Source organism: Perca flavescens, chromosome 4, assembly GCF_004354835.1.
Source record: "Perca flavescens isolate YP-PL-M2 chromosome 4, PFLA_1.0, whole genome shotgun sequence".
In the NCBI taxonomy this organism is placed as follows: domain Eukaryota; kingdom Metazoa; phylum Chordata; class Actinopteri; order Perciformes; family Percidae; genus Perca; species Perca flavescens.
The window spans coordinates 25,118,721-25,143,237 of NC_041334.1; the positions used below are offsets into that span (position 1 = coordinate 25,118,721).

At 39.2% G+C, this 24,517-nt stretch overlaps 3 protein-coding genes across 12 annotated transcripts in view; 1 reads left to right on the top strand and 2 right to left on the bottom strand.

Annotated features, from left to right (window-relative positions):
• LOC114554049 (AMP deaminase 2) overlaps positions 1-7,152 on the top strand; it is a 36,481-nt gene extending 29,329 nt beyond the window's left edge. For 7 of the 8 annotated variants that reach the window (XM_028575613.1, XM_028575615.1, XM_028575611.1 and 4 more), the window contains 9 exons: positions 22-216; positions 357-488; positions 594-757; positions 1,084-1,210; positions 1,322-1,485; positions 1,618-1,738; positions 2,106-2,279; positions 2,379-2,489; positions 2,779-6,656. In XM_028575613.1, the coding sequence (XP_028431414.1) occupies positions 22-216; positions 357-488; positions 594-757; positions 1,084-1,210; positions 1,322-1,485; positions 1,618-1,738; positions 2,106-2,279; positions 2,379-2,489; positions 2,779-2,994 (1,404 nt within the window). In that variant the 3' untranslated portion in view covers positions 2,995-6,656. Of the gene's footprint in view, positions 1-21; positions 217-356; positions 489-593; positions 758-1,083; positions 1,211-1,321; positions 1,486-1,617; positions 1,739-2,105; positions 2,280-2,378; positions 2,490-2,778; positions 6,657-7,050 lie in introns of those variants that run through there. The other variant, XR_003692383.1, reaches the window with a different exon arrangement.
• On the bottom strand, positions 6,911-13,416 carry eps8l3a (EPS8 signaling adaptor L3a). Its single transcript, XM_028575063.1, has 16 exons — positions 13,343-13,416; positions 13,155-13,228; positions 12,996-13,060; positions 12,749-12,907; positions 11,989-12,138; positions 11,753-11,817; positions 11,547-11,671; positions 10,172-10,245; positions 9,380-9,525; positions 8,765-8,909; positions 8,633-8,679; positions 8,453-8,549; positions 8,206-8,313; positions 7,918-8,003; positions 7,090-7,222; positions 6,911-6,994 (listed from the first exon to the last, which is right to left on the bottom strand). The coding sequence occupies exons 1-16, from the start codon at positions 13,414-13,416 to the stop codon at positions 6,983-6,985; spliced, it is 1,560 nt and encodes a 519-aa protein (XP_028430864.1). The 3' UTR covers positions 6,911-6,982.
• A 2,715-nt stretch (positions 13,417-16,131) lies between these two features.
• On the bottom strand, positions 16,132-21,311 carry irf6 (interferon regulatory factor 6). Of its 3 annotated transcripts, none has more exons than XM_028575379.1 (9): positions 21,254-21,311; positions 21,030-21,139; positions 20,538-20,716; positions 19,823-20,018; positions 19,630-19,728; positions 19,240-19,506; positions 18,188-18,580; positions 17,922-18,040; positions 16,132-17,229 (listed from the first exon to the last, which is right to left on the bottom strand). In XM_028575379.1, exons 3-9 carry the CDS (start codon positions 20,709-20,711, stop codon positions 16,999-17,001), a joined length of 1,479 nt encoding a protein of 492 aa, XP_028431180.1. In that variant the 5' UTR covers positions 20,712-20,716; positions 21,030-21,139; positions 21,254-21,311; the 3' UTR covers positions 16,132-16,998. The 3 variants fall into 3 exon arrangements, with proteins under 3 accessions (XP_028431180.1, XP_028431179.1, XP_028431178.1); XM_028575378.1 differs by having other exon boundaries at positions 21,226-21,310; XM_028575377.1 differs by having other exon boundaries at positions 21,030-21,307.
• Between the last annotated feature and the right edge of the window lie 3,206 nt (positions 21,312-24,517).

Below are 24,517 nucleotides of genomic sequence, written 5' to 3' on the forward strand. Positions count from 1 at the left end.
TCTGCTCTGTCCTAACCCCAGGTGGACACACACATACATGCATCGTCCTGCATGAACCAGAAGCACCTTCTGCGATTCATAAAGAGAGCCATGAAGAAATACCCAGAGGAGATCGTTCACATTGAGCGTGGCGTTGGTCAGACCCTCAAACAGGTTTTTGAGAGTATGAACCTGACAGCCTTTGACCTGAGTGTTGACACTCTCGACATGCATGCGGTGAGAAACGGGAGCAGCGGTTAACAGTATCTAACTAAAGTTGTGCTAAATATTTGTAGAGATTGTGTACACATACATATTGTGTAACCCATTTGGGATAGATGCAAATTAGGTTTGACTGGTTTCCCTTCACTTATCAGGACCGCAACACGTTCCATCGATTTGACAAGTTCAATGCCAAATACAACCCCATTGGAGAATCCATCCTCAGGGAGATCTTCATCAAGACCGACAACCACATTGAAGGAAAATACTTTGCACACATAGTCAAGGTGTGAAATAATTCATATGTAAAGTATTTATATTCCTCATCCAAGCAATGTATCAAACACGTACACAAACTGATGCATTGATACCTCCTGTCACTATTTGTCCAGGAGGTGATGTTTGACTTGGAGGAGAGTAAGTACCAGAACTCTGAGCTACGCCTGTCCATCTACGGTCGCTGCCGGGACGAATGGGATAAGCTGGCTCAGTGGGCCCTCAGACATCGAGTGTACTCTGATAATGTGCGCTGGCTTATCCAGGTGCCCCGTCTTTTGTAAGTACTACCTCCAACTTGCTTAAGCTGTACTATTGTGACTGGTGGTCAATTACTTGGCTGTAATGACAGCACAAATTAAAAGAAATTAATTTGTCTGATTTACGTCCCTGTATGAGAATATATGCATATCCTAAGATAAGCTATCTTTCCGTTCTGGTTCCAGCTTACTCAAGGAACTTTTCTCCTTAACTAGTATCGACATTAATTATATCTTCTAGCCTCTACAACGAAGCCTGTATTTGAAATAAATGATTGCTGTTTTTACAAAAACAAACATCTACATGATAACAACAAATGTCACTGTTCAATTACTACCTCTCCAGTGACGTGTACCAAACAAAGAAGCAGCTGGCTAATTTCCAGGAGATGTTGGAGAATATCTTCATGCCTCTGTTTGAAGTCACGATCAACCCGCGCAGTCATCCTGAACTGCATCTCTTCCTGGAGCACGTGGGTGTCGTTTCACAAGAAATAAAAAATGTTCCTGATGATTCGTCCTCGAAGAGACTAAGTGTTTGTTACTTTGTTGTTTTTTTCTGTCTGTTGCACGTGTGTCCACAGGTGGTTGGCTTCGACAGTGTGGACGATGAGTCTAAACCTGAGCACCACATTTTTAATCTTGACAGTCCGCTGCCAGCCAACTGGACAGGAGAAGACAACCCACCCTACTCCTACTACCTCTACTACACCTATGCCAACATGACTGTGCTCAACCACCTGCGACGGTATGGGCTAGCTGGATAACATTCATAACACACAAGAATCCTTTGTTAGACCTCACATCTATTCATTTAAATGCAAAATCATGCACATGGTGTTTTTAATGTTGTTTTTGTAAATACATTTGACTGACACAGACGGAGAGGCTTTCACACGTTTGTGCTGCGACCTCACTGTGGGGAGGCGGGGCCGATGCACCACCTGGTGTCAGGTTACATGTTGTCAGAAAACATCTCCCACGGGCTGCTGCTCAGAAAGGTCAGGACAGCTCATACTGGTTGTCTCTCAAAGACTGGTATGGAAATGTTTTCCATGTTGAAATAGCATTGTTCAAATGCTGGCTGTGTTCTAAAAGTAATTTGGAAAGCTTGCTAAAGATTTCATAATTGTTGAATTTCCCCTTTTTGCAGACCTGACGGTGTCAGAGAGCTTGATTTAAAGTCCATGGCAATTTTGTAGCAACAATTGGAATGGATTGGACTGCATTATAGTTTAGGAAGCATTAAGAGCGATACAAACTATTGGCTCATGCTTGGCCTTCACGGATGGAATTACATATAGGCTCAATTAAGATTATAAGATTGAATTTGTCTGTCATGCTCTCTCTCTATTTGATATCCATCAGGCCCCAGTGCTGCAGTATCTTTACTACCTGGCTCAAATTGGCATCGCCATGTCACCACTGAGTAACAACAGCCTGTTCCTTAGTTACCATCGCAACCCACTGCCGGAGTACCTGTCCAGAGGCCTTATTGTCTCTCTGTCCACTGATGATCCTCTTCAGTTCCACTTCACCAAGGTCAGTATAAAGGTGTCTGAATCCACACATGACCTACATTTATGGCACTTATTTCGAAAAGTGATGAGATTTAAAAAAAATCTGTTTGTCTGGGTCCAGGAGCCGCTGATGGAGGAGTACAGCATCGCTGCTCAGGTGTGGAAACTAAGTTCCTGTGACATGTGTGAGCTGGCCAGAAACAGTGTCCTCATGAGTGGGTTTTCACACAAGGTAAACTAGTTAATACCTCTTCTCATTTGACATACATTCAGTCGCCACTTTATTATAGCAGAACAGCAGTATTAGATTGTACAGTTGTACCTAATCAAGTGGCCACTGATTGTAGTTTATCTTTAGTATGTGACGCAGCCTCCATTATTCTCCATAGGCCCATAAGTAGTAGGGGGACATTTTGATTCTAAAATGTATGACTTAAAGAGTTATCAGTCACATATTGTGTTTCCTTCTGTGTTTTACACATATCTGAGCTTCCCACTCATGTAGCTTCTCTTAATTCCAGGCCAAAAGCTACTGGTTGGGCCCCAGTTATTTTAAGGAAGGTCCTGAGAGCAACGACATTCGTCGTACCAACGTCCCTGATATCCGTGTGGCGTACCGCAGCGAGACACTCGCCGAGGAGCTTCAGCTCATCATTCATGCTGTGCGCACTGAAGAGCTCGACACTATCAGTGAGGAAGAGTCCCTGTCCATGGGCCCTCTCCCGGGACAACGCTGAAGTCACAATAACCAGGACTTGTCCTGTAAACCCCCCCCAACCCTGTGGTCCACCCAGCATGACACTGAAGAGACGTGGTGTGAGGGTAACCGTGTTGCGTCCTACATAAAGTAAAAACGACTAACCATCACTATAGCCGCGCACACCGCTACACAGCTACTAAAAAGCCATGGATACAGTGCTGCCAGAGCACTTCAGCATCAACGTTCCTTGTGTTCAACTCATTTTTTAGGTTGCGAGAAAAGATTTTAACCCCATATTGTTAACTTTCCAAATTCATAGTCAGTGTTTTCTTCAGCTCGTTTTTTTATAACCTCTGTTTCTGTTGTTCTATGTGGTGGCATGTACAGCCTCCGTCTGACCACCGCCAGTGTTCATGGTGAAGGAAAAGCAGAGAAACACTCGTCAGAGACGCTTTAGGGCAATGTTTATTAGTCCATGCTTTTGACTCTTCATCCTGTCCTGCCAAAGCCATCAGACGATCCCTGTGATTTATTCCGTTAGTTTGCGATATGTTTAAATTCACCAGACACATTACATAGCATGTAGTATCTCTCTAGTATCTGTGTACTACAGAAACATTGACAACCAGCACATTTAAACTTTCTCTACAGCACACGTTGCTTCTCTTGCACTATACCGTCATGCTGCTTAACTGAACCTTAGTCATCTTTATTATACAAACTTATAGTGAAGGATTACAGATGTAGCTTCATGTTAGAAGCTACTTCAGGTCGGCTTAAAGCTTGGAGTTATACAGTAACTGAATCAGAGAGAAGAGAGCGTAGCTTCTGTCTGAATGCTGTTGCGCCGGAGATCACCCATGAATGGTGCTTGGTGTGGTTTCAGATCATTTCTTTGCCAAACTGCACACAAAGAATCGTTCTTCTGTGATTTTAATGAGCTCAGAAAGGGACATAAAAGAGAGAAATTCCACAGCTCTTGAGTGTGGAGAGAAGCAGACTTCTTGGTGGTTGACTGCAAACATTCCACAAAGCTAACCCTCGTCTTTAGCTGCAAATCAAATCCAATAAATGTCCAAAGTCGTCTTGGCTTGAACCACAGCACAAATAAGTGTGGATGGATTTAGCATTGTCAGAGGAGAACGTCCTTACCACTACCACACTGTTCACTCATTCCTTCCCTATTGACAAGGCAGAAAGTTGTGGAGTTTTCTTCCCCTTTTGCATGCAGTGCACTGTACATAATGCACCAAGCCAAGACTTCACAGTGCCTTTTCATTTTTAGCTTTGGGCAAAAAATGCCCAGTCTTTGCCTTCATCACCTGAATTGCATATTCTTTCCTCAGTCATGTACATTAGGCCTCTATGCTGTTGTAATATCCACACCGATGGAACTGAAACCACCTAGCTGCATGCTCGGTGTAAAATAGCTTTTCGTCTTGGCCTTCAATTGACGAGGAAATTTGATTTCTAGTCCTCTGCTTATAAGTGCTTTTTTTGCATGCGTGCATGAGTAAAGGACGGCAGGAGAGAATGAGTTGTTTACAGCAAGCTGTAATGTAAAGCATCTTAACTAATTCAGGGCTGCCAACCAGCTTTTGAGTCAGAAATCTGTTTGCAGTTAACAGATTTAAATTTAGCATTGTTCACCATGTAGAAACAAGCAAACCATGCTGGGACATGGTTGAGACTGTTGCATGGTTCTTGTAGCACTTTGTGTTTTTTTTTTTTAACTCTCCTCAAATCTGCTCAAAGCTGGGATCACATCACATTTGTATTGTACACTCATCATGTTATCACACCACTCTCCCTGCCGCTGGACACGGTCCAACTTCCCATCCAACTGTGAGCATTCTTCTTAAAGCTAGATGCTACTGTGGAGTAATGTTTGAATCAGAAAATGTCTGCCTTTATTTGATTAATCAACCATAATGTATCAGTATATAATACATGTTTTGCTTTATAGATGATCTGGATGAAAGGTGATAACCTGTATTTGTTCAGCAAGAACAGTCTCTTCTAGGGATGAGAAGTGAAGTGTTATAGGGCTGCATCGGAGTTGTGTGCTGAACATGGTGTTTGTTGGATTATATTTATAAAGTGTATTTTTTTAAAGGGGATATAGAGATAAGAAATTTTATATTCACAATGTATTGAAGGTTTAAAACTTAGTTTTGTTGCTGTAGGTCATTGTGAATTAGCATTATGTCCTCAAAATAGAATGTTATTGTTGTAAGCCTATTTAATTTGTTAATCAGACACCATATTTGAGTGTGTGTCCTGCCTATTTAATATTATAGTAGATGTTCTTTCTCACACTTTATGTTATAGCACACCTATTTCACCCCTAGATATGCTGCTGCTTTTGGCTACAACACACACACACACACACACACACACACACACACACACACACACACGAAAAACCACCCTTATTTCTTTTTTGTCCTATCAATAGAGTTGACTTTTTCTGTTTTTGTTGTTGTTGCAAATACTCGTTTCAACCATTGATCTTGACTGACTTGTCCAATAGCATCATAGACTGAAGCACATATTATAATTATGTCCAAGTATTGCAGCCTCATTTTGTTATTGGTCTTTCCTAGTTTTAATGTTTAACAACCATCGTGTTGACTACTTTGCAACATTTTGTAAAGTGCTTGATGACAGCGTACCCTGCTGTGGTGCATTGTCGCTGAAAGACAATTAGAATCTGGACTGACCTGAACCTTTTCCATCCATTCTGTTTACTGTACGTATGTCCCCTTCATGGTTTCATGTTGTCTCTTTACAGTCACCACAGAGCCACTTGTCTGTGCACTCACATAGTGCATCATACCTCACAAATACTAATCCATGATAGTTGGGATGTTGCTGCTCTGTGTTGTCCTCAACAATAGCAAACCACAACTAATGGTTTGATTTGATTTTTATTTATCTCAAATAATCAACGGTATGTTGAAAAAAAGAGAAAAAAAAAAAACATGGTTATCTTCACTATTAATGAATCCATTGATCTTTTTCTGGATTAATCGATCAATGGTTTGATCTATAAAATTGTGAAAAATGCCCATTATAATTGATTATATTCATATATAATTGATGTATTCAAATTGTTTGTTTTAGTCCATAACCTAAAACTATTTGCCTCACTATCATTAACACCAAAGAAAAAGCTACACATGTAAGTTCACATTTTAGAAGCTTAAACCAGTACATTGGTCATTTTTACTTTATCGATCATCACAGTTGTTGCGGATTTATTTTTTTGACAATTAACTAATCAATTAATCCCAGGAAATAATGGCACATGAGTAGTGATCCACAAGAGATATAACAGCTGAGACCATTTAAATATACTGGATTGGATGTCCCCACTGTGATATTGGGATGCCAACACAAAAACACACCTGTTATTCAAAAATATATGCTACGATTTATAGTTCACATTGATTTCACTGTGCATTAATTACAGGTATTCTGATGCTCACGCTCAAGATATGTTTGTGTTCAGCTAATATTTTATCTTTTTTTTTTTTTACACAACCTCGTCACTTTTTGACATGGGATTGTAATTTTTTTCCTCATTTTATGTCCATTGATATGTAGCCATATTATTGCCTGAAATGGATTGCCAGTGTTTAACAAATGCTTCTGATGCTGTCTGAACAATGAAATAAAGCATGTTTATTCACTCAATACTTTTAACTTTTATTTACAGGTTACATAGTGACCACATAGATTAGGCTTTTGCTCACCCCATTTTGTGTTACATAATTAAGACCCAACACTTTGTTAAATGTCAACTGATTTGATAACATTTTTGAATGATACCAGACAACTCTACTAATACACATTTCAAAATGACATTTTATTTGATACAGGGTTTCAGAGGATACATAGCTTAACAAGCTATGAACTAATCTCACTTATTATTCCTTTTATATTATCTAATGGCTTATAGTATTTGGTCCACGATGATTTCGTATTCTCGCTCCTCTTTGATGTTCTCTTGTTGGTCTCATTTAAATGCCGACCTACAGTGTTGAAACAACAGTCAGAGAGGTGTCTGTGTTTACACCACCATTCATAGGTGGAGAGAATTGAAGCTGCACCGTGGTGAGTCACTTACAGCCATGGCAGACTTGACCGCTTGTAACTGGGAGAAGACTCGTCCCCCTTCCTCTGGACACATTGTCTTCAGTTCGTCTCTGGTCATCCCCAGCAGCATAGAGCCACTCAGCACGCCCAGGCAGCGTACAGTGCTGTGAGAGATAAGTGATGTTGATCTGTCGTTACTCAATTCTAACAGAACAAGTGTCCCCTAACCAAACTGTAATGTGTGTCGGTTGAGTACACGTGTTTCAAGTTACCACGGAAGTTTATTTGAAAAAAATATTTGGTATCGCACTACAAAACTGTAATCAACTGAAAAACTAAAAAGCAGATGAGTCCTGACTTTTAGTTCCTAATAAAGGTAAAGCTCTAAAACACTAGATCCTACATATCCCATATTGCAACTCAACTCAAAGTCTTCCATTGTGGCCATTTTAAAGGGCAAATATGCCACAACACTTGGAGTTATTCAGATTTTCACACGAAAAAAATAAATAATGAAAGAGCTTTTTCAAATTTGCCAGAAAGTATTACATTTGCTACAATCTGGTTTTGTCCTCTGAATGCCTTTTCATCCAAAGCAGTGAGGAGAAACAAAACATATTGTTGTTGAAACAGCTGATTGATCATTTTAATTTGTAAATTGAGCTGTGAATTCTCATCAGCATTTAATGATGCATGTTCTGTACATAAATCGTTTAACTATTCACAATCTAGAATATGCTTGCGGGAAAAGACAACATGTCAGATTTGAGTAGGTTTTATCAAGTTAAATCAATTAATCAAATCTAGCTATATTGTCTATGTGAATTAAATACTAAATGTAATGACTGTAGGTACTTACATCTTACTCAAGCCCTTGTCTGTGAGCCAGGCTTTCACTTCTGCAGGCTTGGACTTCTTAGTGAGGACAGGAGAACCTCCAGTCTCCTGAGAAAATGTAACAATAAAGCACCGTGATTTCACATTTTGTAATCATTCTGGTCTTATTTGTACACCCATTTACTCAGGTAAATATCAGCCAAAAGGTCAAAATCACTAAGAAGTGATGCATAATTGCACATCAGTCAATTGTTGAGGCTTCCAATAATACGGAGTTTAAGGTGACCTGTGGTGTGTTAGTGGTACCCACTTCGATAGGTTGCTCGTCGACACGAGCCTCCAGAACATTGTTGGGTACGAAGCCCTCCTCCCCTCTGCTGTTCCTCACTTTCCACCACTGCTTCGACATGTCCAGCAGCTGTGGATGGACAAAGCAAAGACTAGCCAGGGCCTTGGAGAATTGTGGGCATGTGAGTTTCTCTTTGTTCAACTTTTCTGTAACCAATGCCACTCAAATAGAACATAAAGAGTAGTTGGTTCAGGTCACTCATACTCACCTCAACTAGTTCTCCTTTTCTAACAGTGAGCTCTCTGTGGTTTCTTGAGATGAAGTCATTCGTAACCTGTATGTGACGCAGTTTTGACTCACCTGAGCTGAAAAACACAAGGGGCATCAAAAATGTAAATCTGTGAACATTCACGTGACATTAAATTCTATTTTATGCTCTTGTGCCTACCGTGTTTTTTTGGGGGGGTGAGGTGGTGGTGTCCACTTGGCTGAAGCCTACACAGAAAAAGTACATGGTCTTGTTATGACTACCTGTCTACCTGTGCTGGTGTCATACTGAATGTTGGATGAGAAGGTTTACCTGGCTGGGTGCAGGTTGTTGAGGTGCCTGTCTTCTTATAGGCTCTCTGGGTTCAGGTGCTGCAGTCACCTCAGGGGGCTGCCAGCCATCAAGGAACTCCAGAGTGTATGTTGGGATGTCCTCGTCATCTTCTGGCCATTTGGTACTAGTAATATTATCAAAATCATAACTGATTATTATCCTGACACTTATCGGACAGACACACAGCAGTCTGACATATTTTACTGAACCAAACTGAAACGCGTAGTCCGCTGGTTGAGGAAGTAAAAGTAAAAGTCTGAAAATATTCTTTAGGTAAATGTGCATATAAACTATCAGCGAAATAATAATAAAGTGAAATTAGTCATTCTACCGATAATTGGCATGAACATGTTATAGCACATTATATGCAGTTAGGTAGTTTAGTCCAGTGGTTGTCCTCCAAAGAGTCAGCATAAAATGGAAATACTAAATTAAAGTGCAAGTACTTTAAACTGTACTTAAGTACATTACTTGATTAACTGCACTAGCATTTTTCCTCACTGCAGAATTGGAGTGAGATGATGCTTAGATTTTGGTCTCATGCAGATTAAAAAAAAAACAGTTTAGTAGGTCCAACACTTTCCAGTGTCTCACCTGGGGATGTTCCAGGCGTCTCCCAGAGACTGCCAGAGCTGGTCCTGTTCTGCGGAGGCCTCTTCACTCAGGAGGCGGATACACTGAGGTGTCAGCAGCGGCGCCACAATGGTCGGTGGCAGATCCTCAGGGCAGTGAGACACCACCTGGTGAGGAAAAGCATAACACACTCTGTTGTGCAGTAGTGCTGTAATTAGGCCGGCTGCAGTGTCTGCACACTGGATTATGGCTCCCACAAAGAGTTGATGAGACAATTAAATTAACATATAACATATTAACATAACATATTAATTGGATAAAATTATCCAACACATATTCATGAATGGCTCATTTTACAAACTTAGATATCATATAAAATGCATTAAATATGAAGAGACAAACAAGCTTTAAAAATTAAAAATGTATAAATTAAGTGACACTTATTCAACCCAAAGGGTGTAGCTAATACACGTTACAAGGCTGAGCTATAACAAAACATGGTACATGGTATGGTATACATTCTTTTAAAGAAGAAGACAAAAGACCAGTGATTATAAATTCTAAAAATCATATATGATATGTGTTCAAGTTACTCAATATTATAACTATTAAAGATTATTCAAATTTAAGTTGCACTTACGAATGCTAATGAGGAGAATAAGGACTGAACAAATGCAGGAGCGCTGGGATTATTTATCATTCCATTGAGCTCTGCCTGTCAGAGGAAAGAAATTTCTGTTACACATACTGTACACTACAAACAGGAAGAACACCAACCAGGATGATGATATGTAAATGTAATTAAGGACATACCACAAGGTTGAAACCACATTTGATTTTATGAAGACACACTTCAAACTCTGCTGCAGGGGGCATACCGTCCATGACTAAATATCAACATAAACACATGATGAGGACTCACATCTGATGATTTCTTTTATGAAATCACATTTTTATACAGAATATTCCAGTATAAACTATGTACTGTAATTTAGATACAGTCTATGTATATCTGCCTTCATTTTCTGCATGAAATTACCTTTTCCTTTTTTCTTTTTCTTCTTTTTCTTCATATTTTTAGCTGCTACTGCAGCTACTTTTCCCATGAAGATTTCTATGTCAGTTACAATATGATTTAAGATATCCTGTAAAGAAAGAAAGAAAGAAGGAAATATGTTAGTTACACATTCAGCAATAATGTTACTAAACATGTTGAAAATAGGCTAAAAACTAAATATGTCGCAGGTTATAATATAATCATCACCAATAAATGGTTAATATTTAATTAAATTTAACTTAAGTTATTCTACTGTTAACAAACAATGAAATGATAAGTAATAATGTTTATTAATTGTTAATAATGCTATAATTGATTTTATTTTAACAGTTTATTGTTGCACACATCAATACATTGTATGTATTTGATGAAGTATGTTTTTTAATGATAAACCTTCAAGAAATTGTAAAATACCAATAAACATTATTTGGATGGCTATTATAAATTTGCAACTGATGATTATAATACATTGTTAATGGTTAATACATACTTTGTTAAGCATCTATAAACATATAGATAGCTATTACCAGTGCACACATAATCACATTATTATCTCTAGATCATCTCATAGATCACCAAAAAAGATTTAATGAGGCCAAATTAGTGTTTGATGCTTTATAAATCACTTATTAATCATTAGCTAATCTTTTATAAGTATTAGTTACAAATTTATATTTACACTAATGATAAAATAAAAATAAATGTTATACATTATTAATTAGTAAACATCATGAATCATAATTTTATTGTAAAATAACTATTAACTAATGCATTAATTGACCATTTATCAATGATGGTTATTGTAAAGGGGGTGACTGTTCAATGTATCAAATATACACTCACTATGTTCCTGTCCAGGTCTGTGTATGGGCGTGGATGAGACACAGGTTCTTCTTCGGTGGTGGAGGGCTGCGGTGATGGTATCTCCTCTCTGGGAGGTGGGGCCTCCTCCTCCTCCTCCTCCTTGTCCTCCTCCTCCTCATCCTCCTCATCCTCCTCCTCGTCCTTGTCCTCCTCCTCCTCAACTAGTTCCTCCTCTATGTGCACAAAGGAGACAGAAGGTTTGTATCAATTTTGACTCTATTATTAATAATCCATGTAGCAGTTGTACATCTCCTGTCACAGACTCACCATAGTCAGGAGCCATCCATTGGGGCACTGGGTCAACTGCAGGCTCCGGCTCTTTAGGTTCAGAAGATTCTGCAGCATCACAAAGGTTTTTCATTCCCCGATGACCTGCTATTAGTCCTGCATTGCTGCTTCAAAAAGGGTGAGAGGCGGTTTTAGGAATGAAATCTAATTTCAGGTATTTGTTTTCACTGACTTTAGGTTCTTACCTGATGCTTAAATCATTACTCCTGCGGGACATTGCTCCTGAGAGATCCCTTTGAACATAGTCAGCCTGTGAACAACAAAAAACATTGAATCACTGTTATGACTATAACTTCTGTTCCCTGAAGGAGAAGAACAAGGTGAGACACATATAGTATGGGGCGTGATATACCAAACTATATGTTTTCAACTGAGTGAAACGACTGAAAGGAAACAGCCATTTCCATTGGTTTGTCCTCACCCTGACATCCTCACACTGAAACATGAAGACAGTGGGGGTGTGTTTTTCCCCGGACTGGACCGACACTGTGAGCAGGGACTTAAACACTCCAGTGTCCAGCACAGCCTTTAGCTCCAGGATGTCACTGAAAGCCATGGACTCCAGCTCCTCCTGAGAACACAGAGTTTTTATACACATAAACCATATTATAGACCTTTGCACATACGTTTAAATTAAAGGAAAAGTATCTTCAAGTTCAAGTTTATTATCATCTGTGTGGGAACCACAGAAAAATATATACAATATTACAATTCAAATCTTGTACCATGGCACTCTCAATTTAGAAATATTATAACCAACAGAGGAAAGTTAAAATATAAAACACAGTATGCGATTAAAAATACAATTAATACAGTAAAAAGGTCTATTACTGTTCAGGATCAACAACATACTACCAAAAGATATTCCCTTATTTGATAATAATAATAATACTTTATTAAACCCATCTAGAACTGTGTCGGATAACCCAATCCACATTTCTAACCTTTCTAAAAGAAGATTGCGATTGACTGTATCAAACATAGTGCTTTCATGATTGTGGCGATCAACTGAGTTGAAATGTGGTGACTGTGACAGCTGTAACATATGATTCACATCTATTTCCATGCTTATCTAATCATTCAGTGAGCCTTTATACCCTGCGCGGGGTCATTGTCATCTTGGAAGAGAAAGATTTCTATTTCAATTTGTCACCTGTCTGTAGGTCTCACATGCTTCTTACCTTGGTTTCCATGTCTGTGAGCAGCAGGTTGGCACCGCGCACCTCCAGCAACATGTTCTGACCCCACACACGACCCATCCCGTCCAGCAGCTTAAGCCGCTCCACGCAGTCCGCTACGCTTCTCAACTCCTTCCCATTCAGGTCACAGGTGAACAAGTGCTGCAGCAGAGGCACATTAACACACACGATTAAACATTGCATGATTCAGAAAGGGTCACATTTGTGTGGATAATGTTATGTATGATACCTCCACTCTGTACTGAAATTTGTCCATCATCTTGTTTATTGATACGGCATACTCCATCCTTTGCACTGTTGATCAGGAACCAGAGCTCTGTATTATTCAAGAAATTGAACCAAACAGGTGTAACCACTGATTATGTCGAGTAGAGCAGTGTTAACTTACAGTAAATTGACTTTGCACTGGGCTTCGACTGACTTGACACCTGTGACGACACCTCATCCATGGTGGAGTAACCACTGTCCCAACAAATACAAGCAATTTACAACATTGATCAACTGCTGATGAAAAAATGAATAAATGAAACAATCAATCAATTGATCAATCAACTACATAAAATGTTAAATCCATACTTTGACTGGATCGATCCTGTGTAGCTGCTGGTGTCGTTGCCAAAGGGACTGTTTCTCCTGAACATCTTCAACATCGAACCTAACACACCTGCCGTACAATGTATGATATGCATTACACACACACACACACACCATAAATGTGTAATAGCAATGGTAAAGCTGTGTCAGCAACCTGCATCTGAAATAAATCTCTAAAAAAATTATTTTAAGACGTTTGCCGTGCCGTCAGTGTTCATTCAAAGCTGACTGAAGCTTAACATCTCATGTTTTGTTGAGTCTAAATTGAGAAAAATGTTGTTATAGTCACATAGCAACACAGCACTGTGATCAACAATGACATCTTTATGGTGCCGTTGGAATATTCAAGGAGTCGCGTATTTTAAAGAGAGATTTGCTGACTATCTTGTAACACAAAAGTAGATGAGAACAGTCCAAAGGTAAATTATCTGGTTGAATACAATAAAATAAGCACAACATATTTCAAACACCAAAACAGTATGAATGGATAGGTTAATTTTACAGGAAGTCAGAAAAGTCTTCTATCTGTTCTATTTAGATCTGCTCTTTTTTCACTACAGATCATTCTAACAAAGACCTATCCAGTTTATTGTGGAGATTCATAGTCAAAAGCTCTTACCTTTGATGTCTGGTAGATGAATATCGTTGTATTATTTACCCTTTAGGATAAATACAACTCATATTTTAATCCTGTACTCAGTCAACGGCATACACCCAAGACTTCCTCATAAAGGAGAAGGACAAAGTCTACTGTCAGTAGCAAAACAAACTGTGGGATACACTGAGTCGAGTCAGTTGAGGGTGTGAGATCTTTGGTGTGCCATCCTGTCTGAGCAAAGGTTACCAGATAAGAAGGAAAACACCCTGGAAGGGCTTAAAGGTCTTCAGGACTATAAACACATTTGTGTGACCTATCAGCATTTTGTCATTTTTTTCCATTTTACAATGCAATGTTGTGGAATTGCTAATATTAAGAAAAGATAATCCTTTATCAGTCCACTTGGCAGACTGGCTCCACAATAAAACCACAAGCCCTTGGTTGTTATGTGACACTGCCAAACATTAATCAAAACACATTCCTAAGTTATGTAATGAACACAGGGTAAACACCATGATCATATTTAGCCAAAAAGGATCTTATAACGTGTAAAAATTATACAAACTACGGAACTAACATGGGTAACCTATTCATCGTCCTATTTAAATGTGATTCGATTTTGGTGTTTAATTTGAGTCACTGGGTCACATTACATGGAAGCTATTAAACAAACTTTCATTATTTTCTAATAATATATTCATGCAAAAAACATTAAATACACATTAGTAATTTAAAGTGTGCCACATGAGACCAATACAGTATAATTTTGTAATCATAAAAATCACATATATTTATTATTTTGTCTTCTATACTCCAGCTGGACTGCACAAATTGTCTTGTTTGTTTTAAAAATAAATAAAAATTTGATCACAAAACAAACGTACGCATAATTCATCCCAAAAATGTGGTCTGATCTTCATCAAAGTCTCTATAATAGACAAATAAACCAATAACACTCAAATAATTGTTTTTCTGAATGGGCATATTCATTAAATAATATTATTTTTAAACCCCTTCACAAATAAACTATAAAAAAAGCTACTAAAAGTCAGAGTTTCCCATCGATAAGTTGAAATTGTAGATAGTGATTAGTTGTGCCTTGTTCTGTACAAAACACATGAAAGATACTGACTACTGACACTCATCTCTTCACAAGATGATGTGAACCATCCCTCATTCACATGTGCATTCAGAGTACTTCAGATTAAGCAATATTGCAAATCTAAATATCTCAAAGTGACAGAGATCGTGATTGATGTCTAATCAATAATGATGTCAATAAGAAAAAGATTTGAGGGCTACAATGGTGCTTTAGGAAGAGCACCATGGGGAAAGCATGGTTCTCCCTTAAAATAAATTGATGCCATTGTACATCTCAAATTGGTACCCTAAATGTTCATTATTGTATTTAGCTGCAGAAATAACTTACACTTTGGCAAACTAATAGTCTAAACATCATCCTTGACGTGAAGCATGAAGTAGTAATCACCATGATCTGTAGTCATTTTGCTGCCCTGGATATGAACAACCATTACTATTACAATGCACTTACACATTTGAAAATATGTTTTAAGTTTAAGGGTAGCTGTCAGTCATCTGATGCTTGCACTGCTGTAAAATAAGGTTTAATTAGTTACTAAAACCAAGGATTCACTTTCTTTTTCTAACCTAACTTTAAATGTTAATTGTATAAATACACCAAAACATGCAAATGTTTTTGTAATACTATTTCAGGCAGATGTACCTTGTCCACTATTGTAACTTTGAAGAATATCAGACCACATTTTATGACTAAATTATGCAAAAATACATAAATCCTAAGGGTTCACTTACTATTTCTTGGCACTGTATTTAAACAATAATACATTGACGATCCCTAAATCAGCCCCCAGCTGTTTACCAGGAGGGTGGGAGGGGCAATACATACATATGTACTCATCCCAGACCTGCTGCTGTTAAACTAAACCACTGGAGGTCAGCAACGAGCACATTCAGGAGTGTGCAGAGCTGCAGTTAACTCACAAATCTGTCAACCTGCAGCTTAACTTGCAATCATCTGGAGCAGAAAAATAAACAATGTTTTTTCAACAATGCATTGTACAAAGCCAAAATATTTTACATTTTCTGCCAAGAAACAAGTTTACTATATTTGTCATCAGTAATTAAACTCTAGTTATTTTGACATTGTTTTATTGATAAAATAAACATACAATCACAGGATGAATTCAGCTATACGTGAAACATTATTCAGCAGCCCAAAGTGCAGTGGTATCTATAATAAAACAAATCAGTATAGCTGAATGTTGTTTAGTTAAATGGCTGCCTGGATATAATAAATGGCTTAAAATCAAAGCTATGAATACAAAAATATCTGCCAATATAGATGTAAAAATAAAACTAAAGACAAAACTGCAGGCCAGGTAACCAGAAAACTTGATACTTCTGTCAAATGGAAAGACTTTTTGTCAAACATTTGTTACAAACAATTGAAACCTCCAATTACATGTGCTGGCAGAATAAATGGATCTCAAAACAGCAGAGTACAGATGGACTGTTTAGTCATAAATGAATGGAAGAAAACCATCCATACTTAAATTGTTATTTGCCTAGAGTTTATCCAACATCAAAACATTTGATATGGAGGTCAAAATGTAAAAAGGTATTCTGCCGCCGTTTCTTGAATCCAGCAAAGTTTGATAATCACTGACCCGTTTTGGATAAATAAAGCACAGGAGGATTTCTGTAACTCATTAACTACGTTAAACGTTCCCTTTCAGCAAGCAGGACTTTGGCTCATGCCGCCACCACATCCGTCTATGGTTACAGTTAACGCAGAGTGATCAAGGCTTGAAAGCACTACTTCTATATAGAGAATCAGTATTGTCAGCACATTGCTAGAGAAAAGAATAAGAATCCTACAGTATGGTGTGCACACTTCTAAATATGATTCGACATAAGTACTTCTTTGCTAACAGTAGGTAACTCAATAGCAGTGTAAAAACATACAGTGACATGTGTTCAGTTCACAGTGCGGGCTGCTTCACTGTCCCTGCAGAGCCTGGACGATGTTCAGGCCTGAGCTGGGAGGCAACGCCCAGCCGTCCTGGCCCTGGTGGGTCTGCAGCAGGCAGTACAGCTGCTTTAGGTGGGTCACTATGTTGTCTTTGATATCTGGGATTGAGATCTGCAGGCGAACACTGCCGCTGTCGAAAGATCGCGTGTTGTCTCCAGAAAACATCTCGCTTATCATACGGGCCACCACTGGAACAATCTGCAGGACAGAGGACCAGTATGAGTCACACAATCGGAGAATCCTAAAAGTACAGCCTTTCGACAGTCCTGCAGTTCACATGCAACAAGGATGAATAGTGGCTCCTCAGTATGAGAGGAGAAATATGAGAGTTGTGTAAAAAAGGTGTAGAGCTGCAGCTTAAGTTAAATTAGCAGCTTTTATTTCCTTTAAATAATATGTTTAAGCATCACAAGGTATGTTTAAATAGAAGAGATTTCCTACTTGTGCCTTTTATAAAAAGATAATTGTCATGCAAAAGAATTTTAAACAGTGAAATATTGTGCAGATTAATATTCCTACTGGGTGGGGGTGGGTCGATAAAATCAATAAGAATTGAGGGAAGTATACTATATAAAAAATAGAGAAATTTTGACGAACCTGTTTTTGATGACATTTTGAAATCTATCTTCATTGATTTATTTTTTTTATTTTTATTTTTTTGTTTCGCCTTGTTTGATGTATTTCCCGGAACCAGATTATGGTGACCCACAGAAATTAACAAAAATAAATTCTAAAAAAAGTAAACTATTCTTTCCAACTGCTGTAAACAGAGATAAAGTTGGTTCATGTACAGATCTGAAGGGAAGAGTCAGACCGCTGATTACTGGCCTGTATCGTCCCGTGATGAGAACAAAGATTAATTTATTCTTGTTACAAACAACATTTCTCACCTGAACCATGATAAGTTTCCTCTCTTTGGGCCTCCCATCAGGCCACTCCTCTCCAAAACACAGGTTGATTTCAAAGTGCGGAGGGGTTGAGGTCTGGCTGCGCTGGTGGGTTATCACTCCTGCACACCATACAAACAGATTTATTAGTATTAGAATTCCTATTTGTTAAGCATTTAAGAGCTGCAAATACCATAAATTAAATAAAACTGACATATAACTTAAGTTGTTTAACCAATTATCCCAATAAAAGTGAGAAACCTACTTACCACTGAGAAAAGACTCCAAGCAAAAGAGTTTGACCTTCCTCTGGCGCTCTATAAGATTTGGAGCATTTGGATTTGGAGCACATGGACCGGACCAGTACACCTTGCACTGGCAGAGACGCACTGCATAGATATCGTGACCACTGACCTCCAGGATTAGGCCTCTGTCCATCACGTCCAGCAGGCGGTTAGTGAAAACCCTTTGCTTGTCGTTGGTAATGTGCTCTGTGGTCGGAAAGCGCAGCTGTTCCAGGTTCACCGGCCCAAACAGCTCCTCCTGGTTGACCATGGGGCCGAGGTCTCCGTAGAACAGCCTGCAGCCCTGCGGGTTACTGACGTTGGCGGTGGGACACATCTCCTTCCCTCTGTACAGGAACTGTACCTCCAGGTCCGTCACTGGGTCAGAGACAAATGTAGGCACATGTTAAAACCATTTTTGATGAAGTTATGATCAATTTAAAGATGGACAAATCACCCAAAAAACAAGAACTTCTCCCCCTGTACCTGAAGTTCCCTCAAGATTTGGAAATATTAAGTGTAGGTCAACACTCATTAAAATCTTCCTGTCAAGAAATGAATTGATCCTTCTAACAAATTTCTCTGTCATAGACCTCCACCGTTGTCCAAAAACCATTACAAACACATCAATGAGCCACTCTGTTTCACTGGCTGACATATTCCTTTTTTACGATGAACACGGCCACTGTAGTTTATTCGTCAATCCCACATACACCGTCCTGCTGCTCTAACTACTCACCAAATCACATCTAAAAATAGTCCTCAACAAAAGGGACTATTTACTAATTTCTTGGGTATCATTTAATAAAAACTACAATACCCAGCTCTATTAGGACTGGGTTGCACTATAGTAGCTATCCCCAAAGCTACAGCAGGTGTCCCCACACCTCATCAGCCTGTTCCCCTAATCTATCTGAATCGACTGACTGCAGCCTGGAAAACAGGGAAAAAAATGAGTTGGTGCTTTTCGGTGAACTGTCTCCTTAATGAGGTGTTGCGATCGTTGGATTTCACCAACAGAAGATGCGTCTACTTACTCGGTAGGGAACTGATCCACATTTCTGGAGAGGCAAACATGGCGTCGGGTAGAGGAGGGGGCTGCATTGAGTGATCAGGCAGAGGAGCAGAAGGCATGTCACTCGGGGGTGTGGGGTGCATCTCCACATCCACAGGCTCCTCTTTAGGCCAGATTTTAACAGGCTCCTCTTTGGGCCAGACCCCATTAGAAGGGGGACAACTGGAAGGCTGCATGGAGGACTCTGGGCTCATGGGAGACCACATAATGAGAGGAGAGGGACTGGTGCCTAAATGAGGAAATAGGAGAATCAATTCGCTGTTAACAGCAATAAAACTGAATTGCTTTGCTTTTGGATGTACTATCAGGAAATAAAGAATACATGCGTAATGTATGAGGAGAAGTCATCTACCATTGGATGGGTATGGAGGGAGAGACTCTGGTGTATCTGGAATATCTTCCTCTCCACCATCTTCATCATGCGGAGTCCATGAACCAGCGTCTGAGGAGCCTGTGGGTTAAGTATTACGAAATTAAGTGAAATGGAGGAAACATTTTAATAAATTATGAAGAAAGTCTGTCATATTCAACCAGCTCTTATTTACCTTGGTTGCTGAGGGGCTGTGGGATTTCGCAGACATCATATATCTTCAAAGGATTCATGGGGACCTCTTTGGTGCCATCATAGACCAGGTTAAATTCTCGACTTTTGTTCAGGGCACATCGAAGCTGAGCTTTCCACTTTGCAGGATCAGGTTCATCAACTCCCTCTTGGAACTTCCCGGTCTCCACAGCCCATGCCTGCAGGAACATTTAAACAGAGCGGAGGTATCAATATCGCAAACCTGTTTTGTCTTTTCTTTTCAAGGTGTCCTAACATCACATCACTGTCTTATACCTTTTATTGCAGCAACACAAATACAGACCCAATGTCAGTACCTACTTTTTCTAAATGCCCTATATACCCACATGGCTTTCCTAATGCTGGAAGCCAGGGAGAGCAGAGAGGCCTTATGTAACTGGGTTGCAAAACCAGATGTAGCTCCAGCAATATCATCAACCGGTCTGAACCAGTATAAACCTTACTTAAATATGGAATGCAAACATATGGACTAAACAATGTGAGCACCCCCCCCCCCCCCCACACACACACACACACACACACACACACACACATTTCCTGCATGTGCAGCTCTGCCAAAACAAGTTCTGACTATCTGCCTTCGGGTAAACAAACCCTTTACAAACCAATGACATACATTCCTCAACGGCTTTACTTTTTTGTTACCATTACATCAAGTGTAGGTTAACAGTGTTAACCTTAAATATGGTGTCCTCGTCTTCGTGCTGGGGTGTGTGTCGTGTAGCGTGTTTCCATGGGATCTTGAAGCGCATGGCCTCACGGTCAATCCACACCAGACCCGGGTATCGGCCGCTGTCCACCTGAGCGACCAGCCAGGGCTTCAGACGGACCCGTCGAGGGGTGACCGACATCCTGACTGACAAGACAGCACAAACCGGTCAGTCCACTATACAGGCCTATGGTTACTCTCATTTCCCCAACAGCCAGAGCGCTTTGATATGCATTTCTCAGTGGCAAACAACAATGCCGTGTTCACAGAAATCCTGCACGTCCCGTTGACCTGTACATTATTTACTTTTTTTTGTCACATTAGGCTACTGCAGCTGATTGAAGGTTGGATATTGTTTGATAGGACACCGTATCTTTCAATGTGACAAAAATAGGTTACAGTATAGTCAACTAAACAAAGCGACCGAACACGATACTAAAGAACGACACACATAGTATACCTGTGGCGAACCAGGAAGTCGGAGAGGTCTGCCCTCGACTGCCTGCTAACCAGCAGCTGGAGATGAAGACGTGTTTTCTCTGCCAATGGCCAAACTCCTACAGATTCCCTCTAAGAAAAAGAAAGAAAAGTTCACCGCGAATCACTTGGACGAAGAAATTGAGAATAACAACAGTTTATCTCGAGGTGTTGTTCACCGCGGCTTGGTCCTTCGTCTCTCCTCACCGAAACTCAGGTACAGGCGTGACGTCACGCCGAACACACCTTTTCTGAGCAGCTGAGGGGATGGCTCTTCATGGAGCACGTGGACAAGACCCTTTATTTTTTTCCCTCCCATCTGAGCATTTCACTCACTGTAAGCCAACCTCAACCTACTGACACAGAGATATCAAAAATAATTAGTCACATACAATGATCCCAATCTCATAAATAGACAAATAGCTTAAATGCTTTTGCAAAACGAAATCTGAAACACAAGACAGTTATTCAATTCAATTTTATTTATAGTATCAAATCATAACAAGAGTTATCTCGAGACACTTTAGTAGGTCGAGACCACACTCTATAAATAACTCACAGTTATGGCAATATTCATATGTTATTAATTCCGACAGGATTTACCACATTTAAATGCTACATGGTTGTTTTAGGCTAACGCACACAGTCATTTTGGGAGAACTATTTTTTCTCCAGGGAATTAGATTACGTTAGATTTACTGAATCATCCCAATCACCCAACCCTCTTTGTATTATTTTCTTCCACTGATGTTTATACAATTGATAACTATTTTTTCTAACCTATTTAGGCTATATGTTTCTACAATTTGATTTGCCTAACCTATTTAGGCTATATGTTTCTACAATTTGATTTGCTTTGAAGAGTGTGAAGAAAACAAATACTGTTTGTCTTAGGGGTGTAATATAAGTGGTCTAGCCATAGGCTATTCATAAATTGGCCTACATTCTAGACTACAATATTTAGGCATATGACTCATCCGGCAACCGGCAGGTAAAGTGGGAGTTTCCATAGAAAAGAACAGCACATTCACTATGAAGTGGCACAAGCCAAGTGGACGGTTGATGATGATCCTGTCACTAGGCTAATTGTAGCCAAACAGCCCGACAATAACAAGCCACTCCCTGAAACTACTCATAACTTTGGGAGCGTGTGTCTAACATCCAGCTGTGCAAATTTGCCTTTGGGTTTCCTGGTTTCGGTATAGTAGGCTAGGCTATCCATAATGAGCCTGTTGCCATGTGTGTGTGATGCAATTTTTTTGCATTCTGGGATGATGGTTGTCTGAGCCTATAGTGGTTGGGTGTGTTGGGTTGTTTTGGGTCCAAGTAAGGCGTAGTAGTAGCTTAGCATCACAAAGAATGAAGGACCCAGGGTCAAAATCCGCCTAAGGGGTCCCAACAGAAATGTAACATAAAGGGGTCACCAGATGATTATTTAAAGGGATAAAAAAATACGCCTGTTAATCCTGTTAATGTTAATTACATTAATGCTGGATATGCTTTTTCCCAAATATAAACTATCCAGCTAACAAACTTATGGAGTCATAGTCTAATGTGGAACTTTAATTCAGGAAAACCTCAGACTACAGTCTGTCTAATGCTGGGGAATCTACAACTGAAGAACAACAGTAATTGTCAGAGTTATTAAAAAAATGCAAAAGTTGTTAGCTTTTTCTAGCTAGTCGTAATTTAGTTTTCAGTGGTCAATTTGAAGGACAACTTAAGGGAAATAATTGCAAATGCACAACCCTGAAATAATCATTCAAATGGTAAAGGATTCAGACCAGCGGCTGATTAAAGAACAAGGGGAAAATTATATTGATTAAGGTACTTTTATTATATATATTATAACTTGTTTATTCTAAAATACACCACAGTACATATAATTCATTAAAATTGTCAAACAGCTTTGCTATGAAGGCTTTATAAAAATACCTCTCTGTATTGGCTCAGAAGAAGCAAAACCTCAGGTTGGTTTATGTACAGTATATAAAACACTACAAGTAAGGAAGTTAATGGATCTCTGAATTTTACTGGTAGTAGGTTATACCTACAGTAAATATGTATATAATAATATCATTAATATTAATTAATTAATATCAAACAGCATGCAATGGCTAAAATTCAATGTAATGATGGCACATAATGGACATTGGACAGAAATCATACTGTGGGTCATTTCAGCTGGAGTCCAACAGATGATGCAGCTGCACACATATTTATAAAGTACAAAGTATGTGTCCTTTCATTGAATGCAACTTTAAAGCAAAATGTCTAATCTAATATTTGAAGTAGATGGAAAGTCTTTGCTGGCTCATTAATATGTGAGGAAAAACAGAACAACTGTGCTATACTTTGACAATGACCCAGAGATTAGTCCACAGCCATTTTTCAGAATAAACTTTTATTAGAAACTCTATATGGATAGAGATTCATTCCCATTTAATGAGCATACACCTGCTCCTATTTCACATGTATGTAAACAGAGGTTGGTAGGTCAGTTAGGTAAGTAGCGTTGGTGGGATAAGCCCCGTCTCTAAGAGACTTAATCTAATAAAGACAATGAAGGAAAAACAAATGCACTGCAGTGTTTCCTTTAGGATTTTTTTAGCAGTGGGGGCAGGTCCGAACCCACCCCCCCACAAAATACAAACCTTCTCCGACATGCACTCTAACAATGCAGCCCTGATACCGCGGGGGGCAAAAATGTTGGAGGAAACACTGTTGCACTGTTTTTAAAAGATTGAGATGAACCAGTTTCTTTGCTCATATAGTTCTGCTCATACAAGTTGCCATAGAATATTAATAGACGTGACATAGATGTAATTGGTGGAATTAAAGTACATACAGACACACAAACAAATAAACAAACATGTTTTTGTCAAGGGCATTGGAATTAGGGGGGTAGAAAGTAGGAAAGGCCCCCCCTCTTTTTGTTACCTGCATGTTTTGTATATATGTGTACATGCTGGGATAGTAGTATTATTCTAAGGAATGTGATTATATTTGGTTTTGTTCTGTTGTTTCATAAACAAGACTACAGCCATGCTAGCGGCTCTGTGAGACTGTACTTGGTGCTCATATCAGTATGCTAACATGCTGATGTTAAGCAAGTATACGTTTTTCCATTTTTACGTGTTACTTTAGCATAATAGCATGCTAACATTTGCTAATTGGCACTAAACAGGAAGTACAGTTGAAGCTAATGGATTCCCATCCATATGTGATGAAAGGAAAGATGGTGGTTCTAGATGAAAAGTCAGGATATAAAAACTTCTTATAAATCCTCCTGTGTGGACCATGAATTTGTGGACCAAATTTTGTAGCAAACCATCCAACAGCTGTCACCATTTTTCAATAAAGACCTAAAAGGTCAACCTCATTGTGGTGCTGGAGGAAAACTACAATGTGGGTGGGATCTCTGTGCCTTGTATCTCATTCAGGCCCGAGTGGTCTGAGCAGGTTGTTTCA

Excerpts from the sequence above, each read along its gene's own strand:
- eps8l3a (XM_028575063.1), bottom strand. The coding sequence starts at position 13,416 with ATGTTGAAGATGTTCAGGAGAAACAGTCCCTTTGGCAACGACACCAGC. Across the intron at positions 9,526-10,171 it reads AATGTGGTTTCAACCTTGTG|GTGGTGTCTCACTGCCCTGA; the intron begins GTATGTCCTTAA and ends TTTCCTCACCAG. Across the intron at positions 8,550-8,632 it reads CACCCCCCCAAAAAAACACG|CTCAGGTGAGTCAAAACTGC; the intron begins GTAGGCACAAGA and ends TGTGTTTTTCAG.
- irf6 (XM_028575379.1), bottom strand. The coding sequence starts at position 20,711 with ATGTCGGTCACCCCTCGACGGGTCCGTCTGAAGCCCTGGCTGGTCGCT. Across the intron at positions 19,729-19,822 it reads ACAGCCCCTCAGCAACCAAG|GCTCCTCAGACGCTGGTTCA; the intron begins GTAAATAAGAGC and ends CTTAACCCACAG. Across the intron at positions 18,041-18,187 it reads CTTGGAGTCTTTTCTCAGTG|GAGTGATAACCCACCAGCGC; the intron begins GTAAGTAGGTTT and ends TATGGTGTGCAG.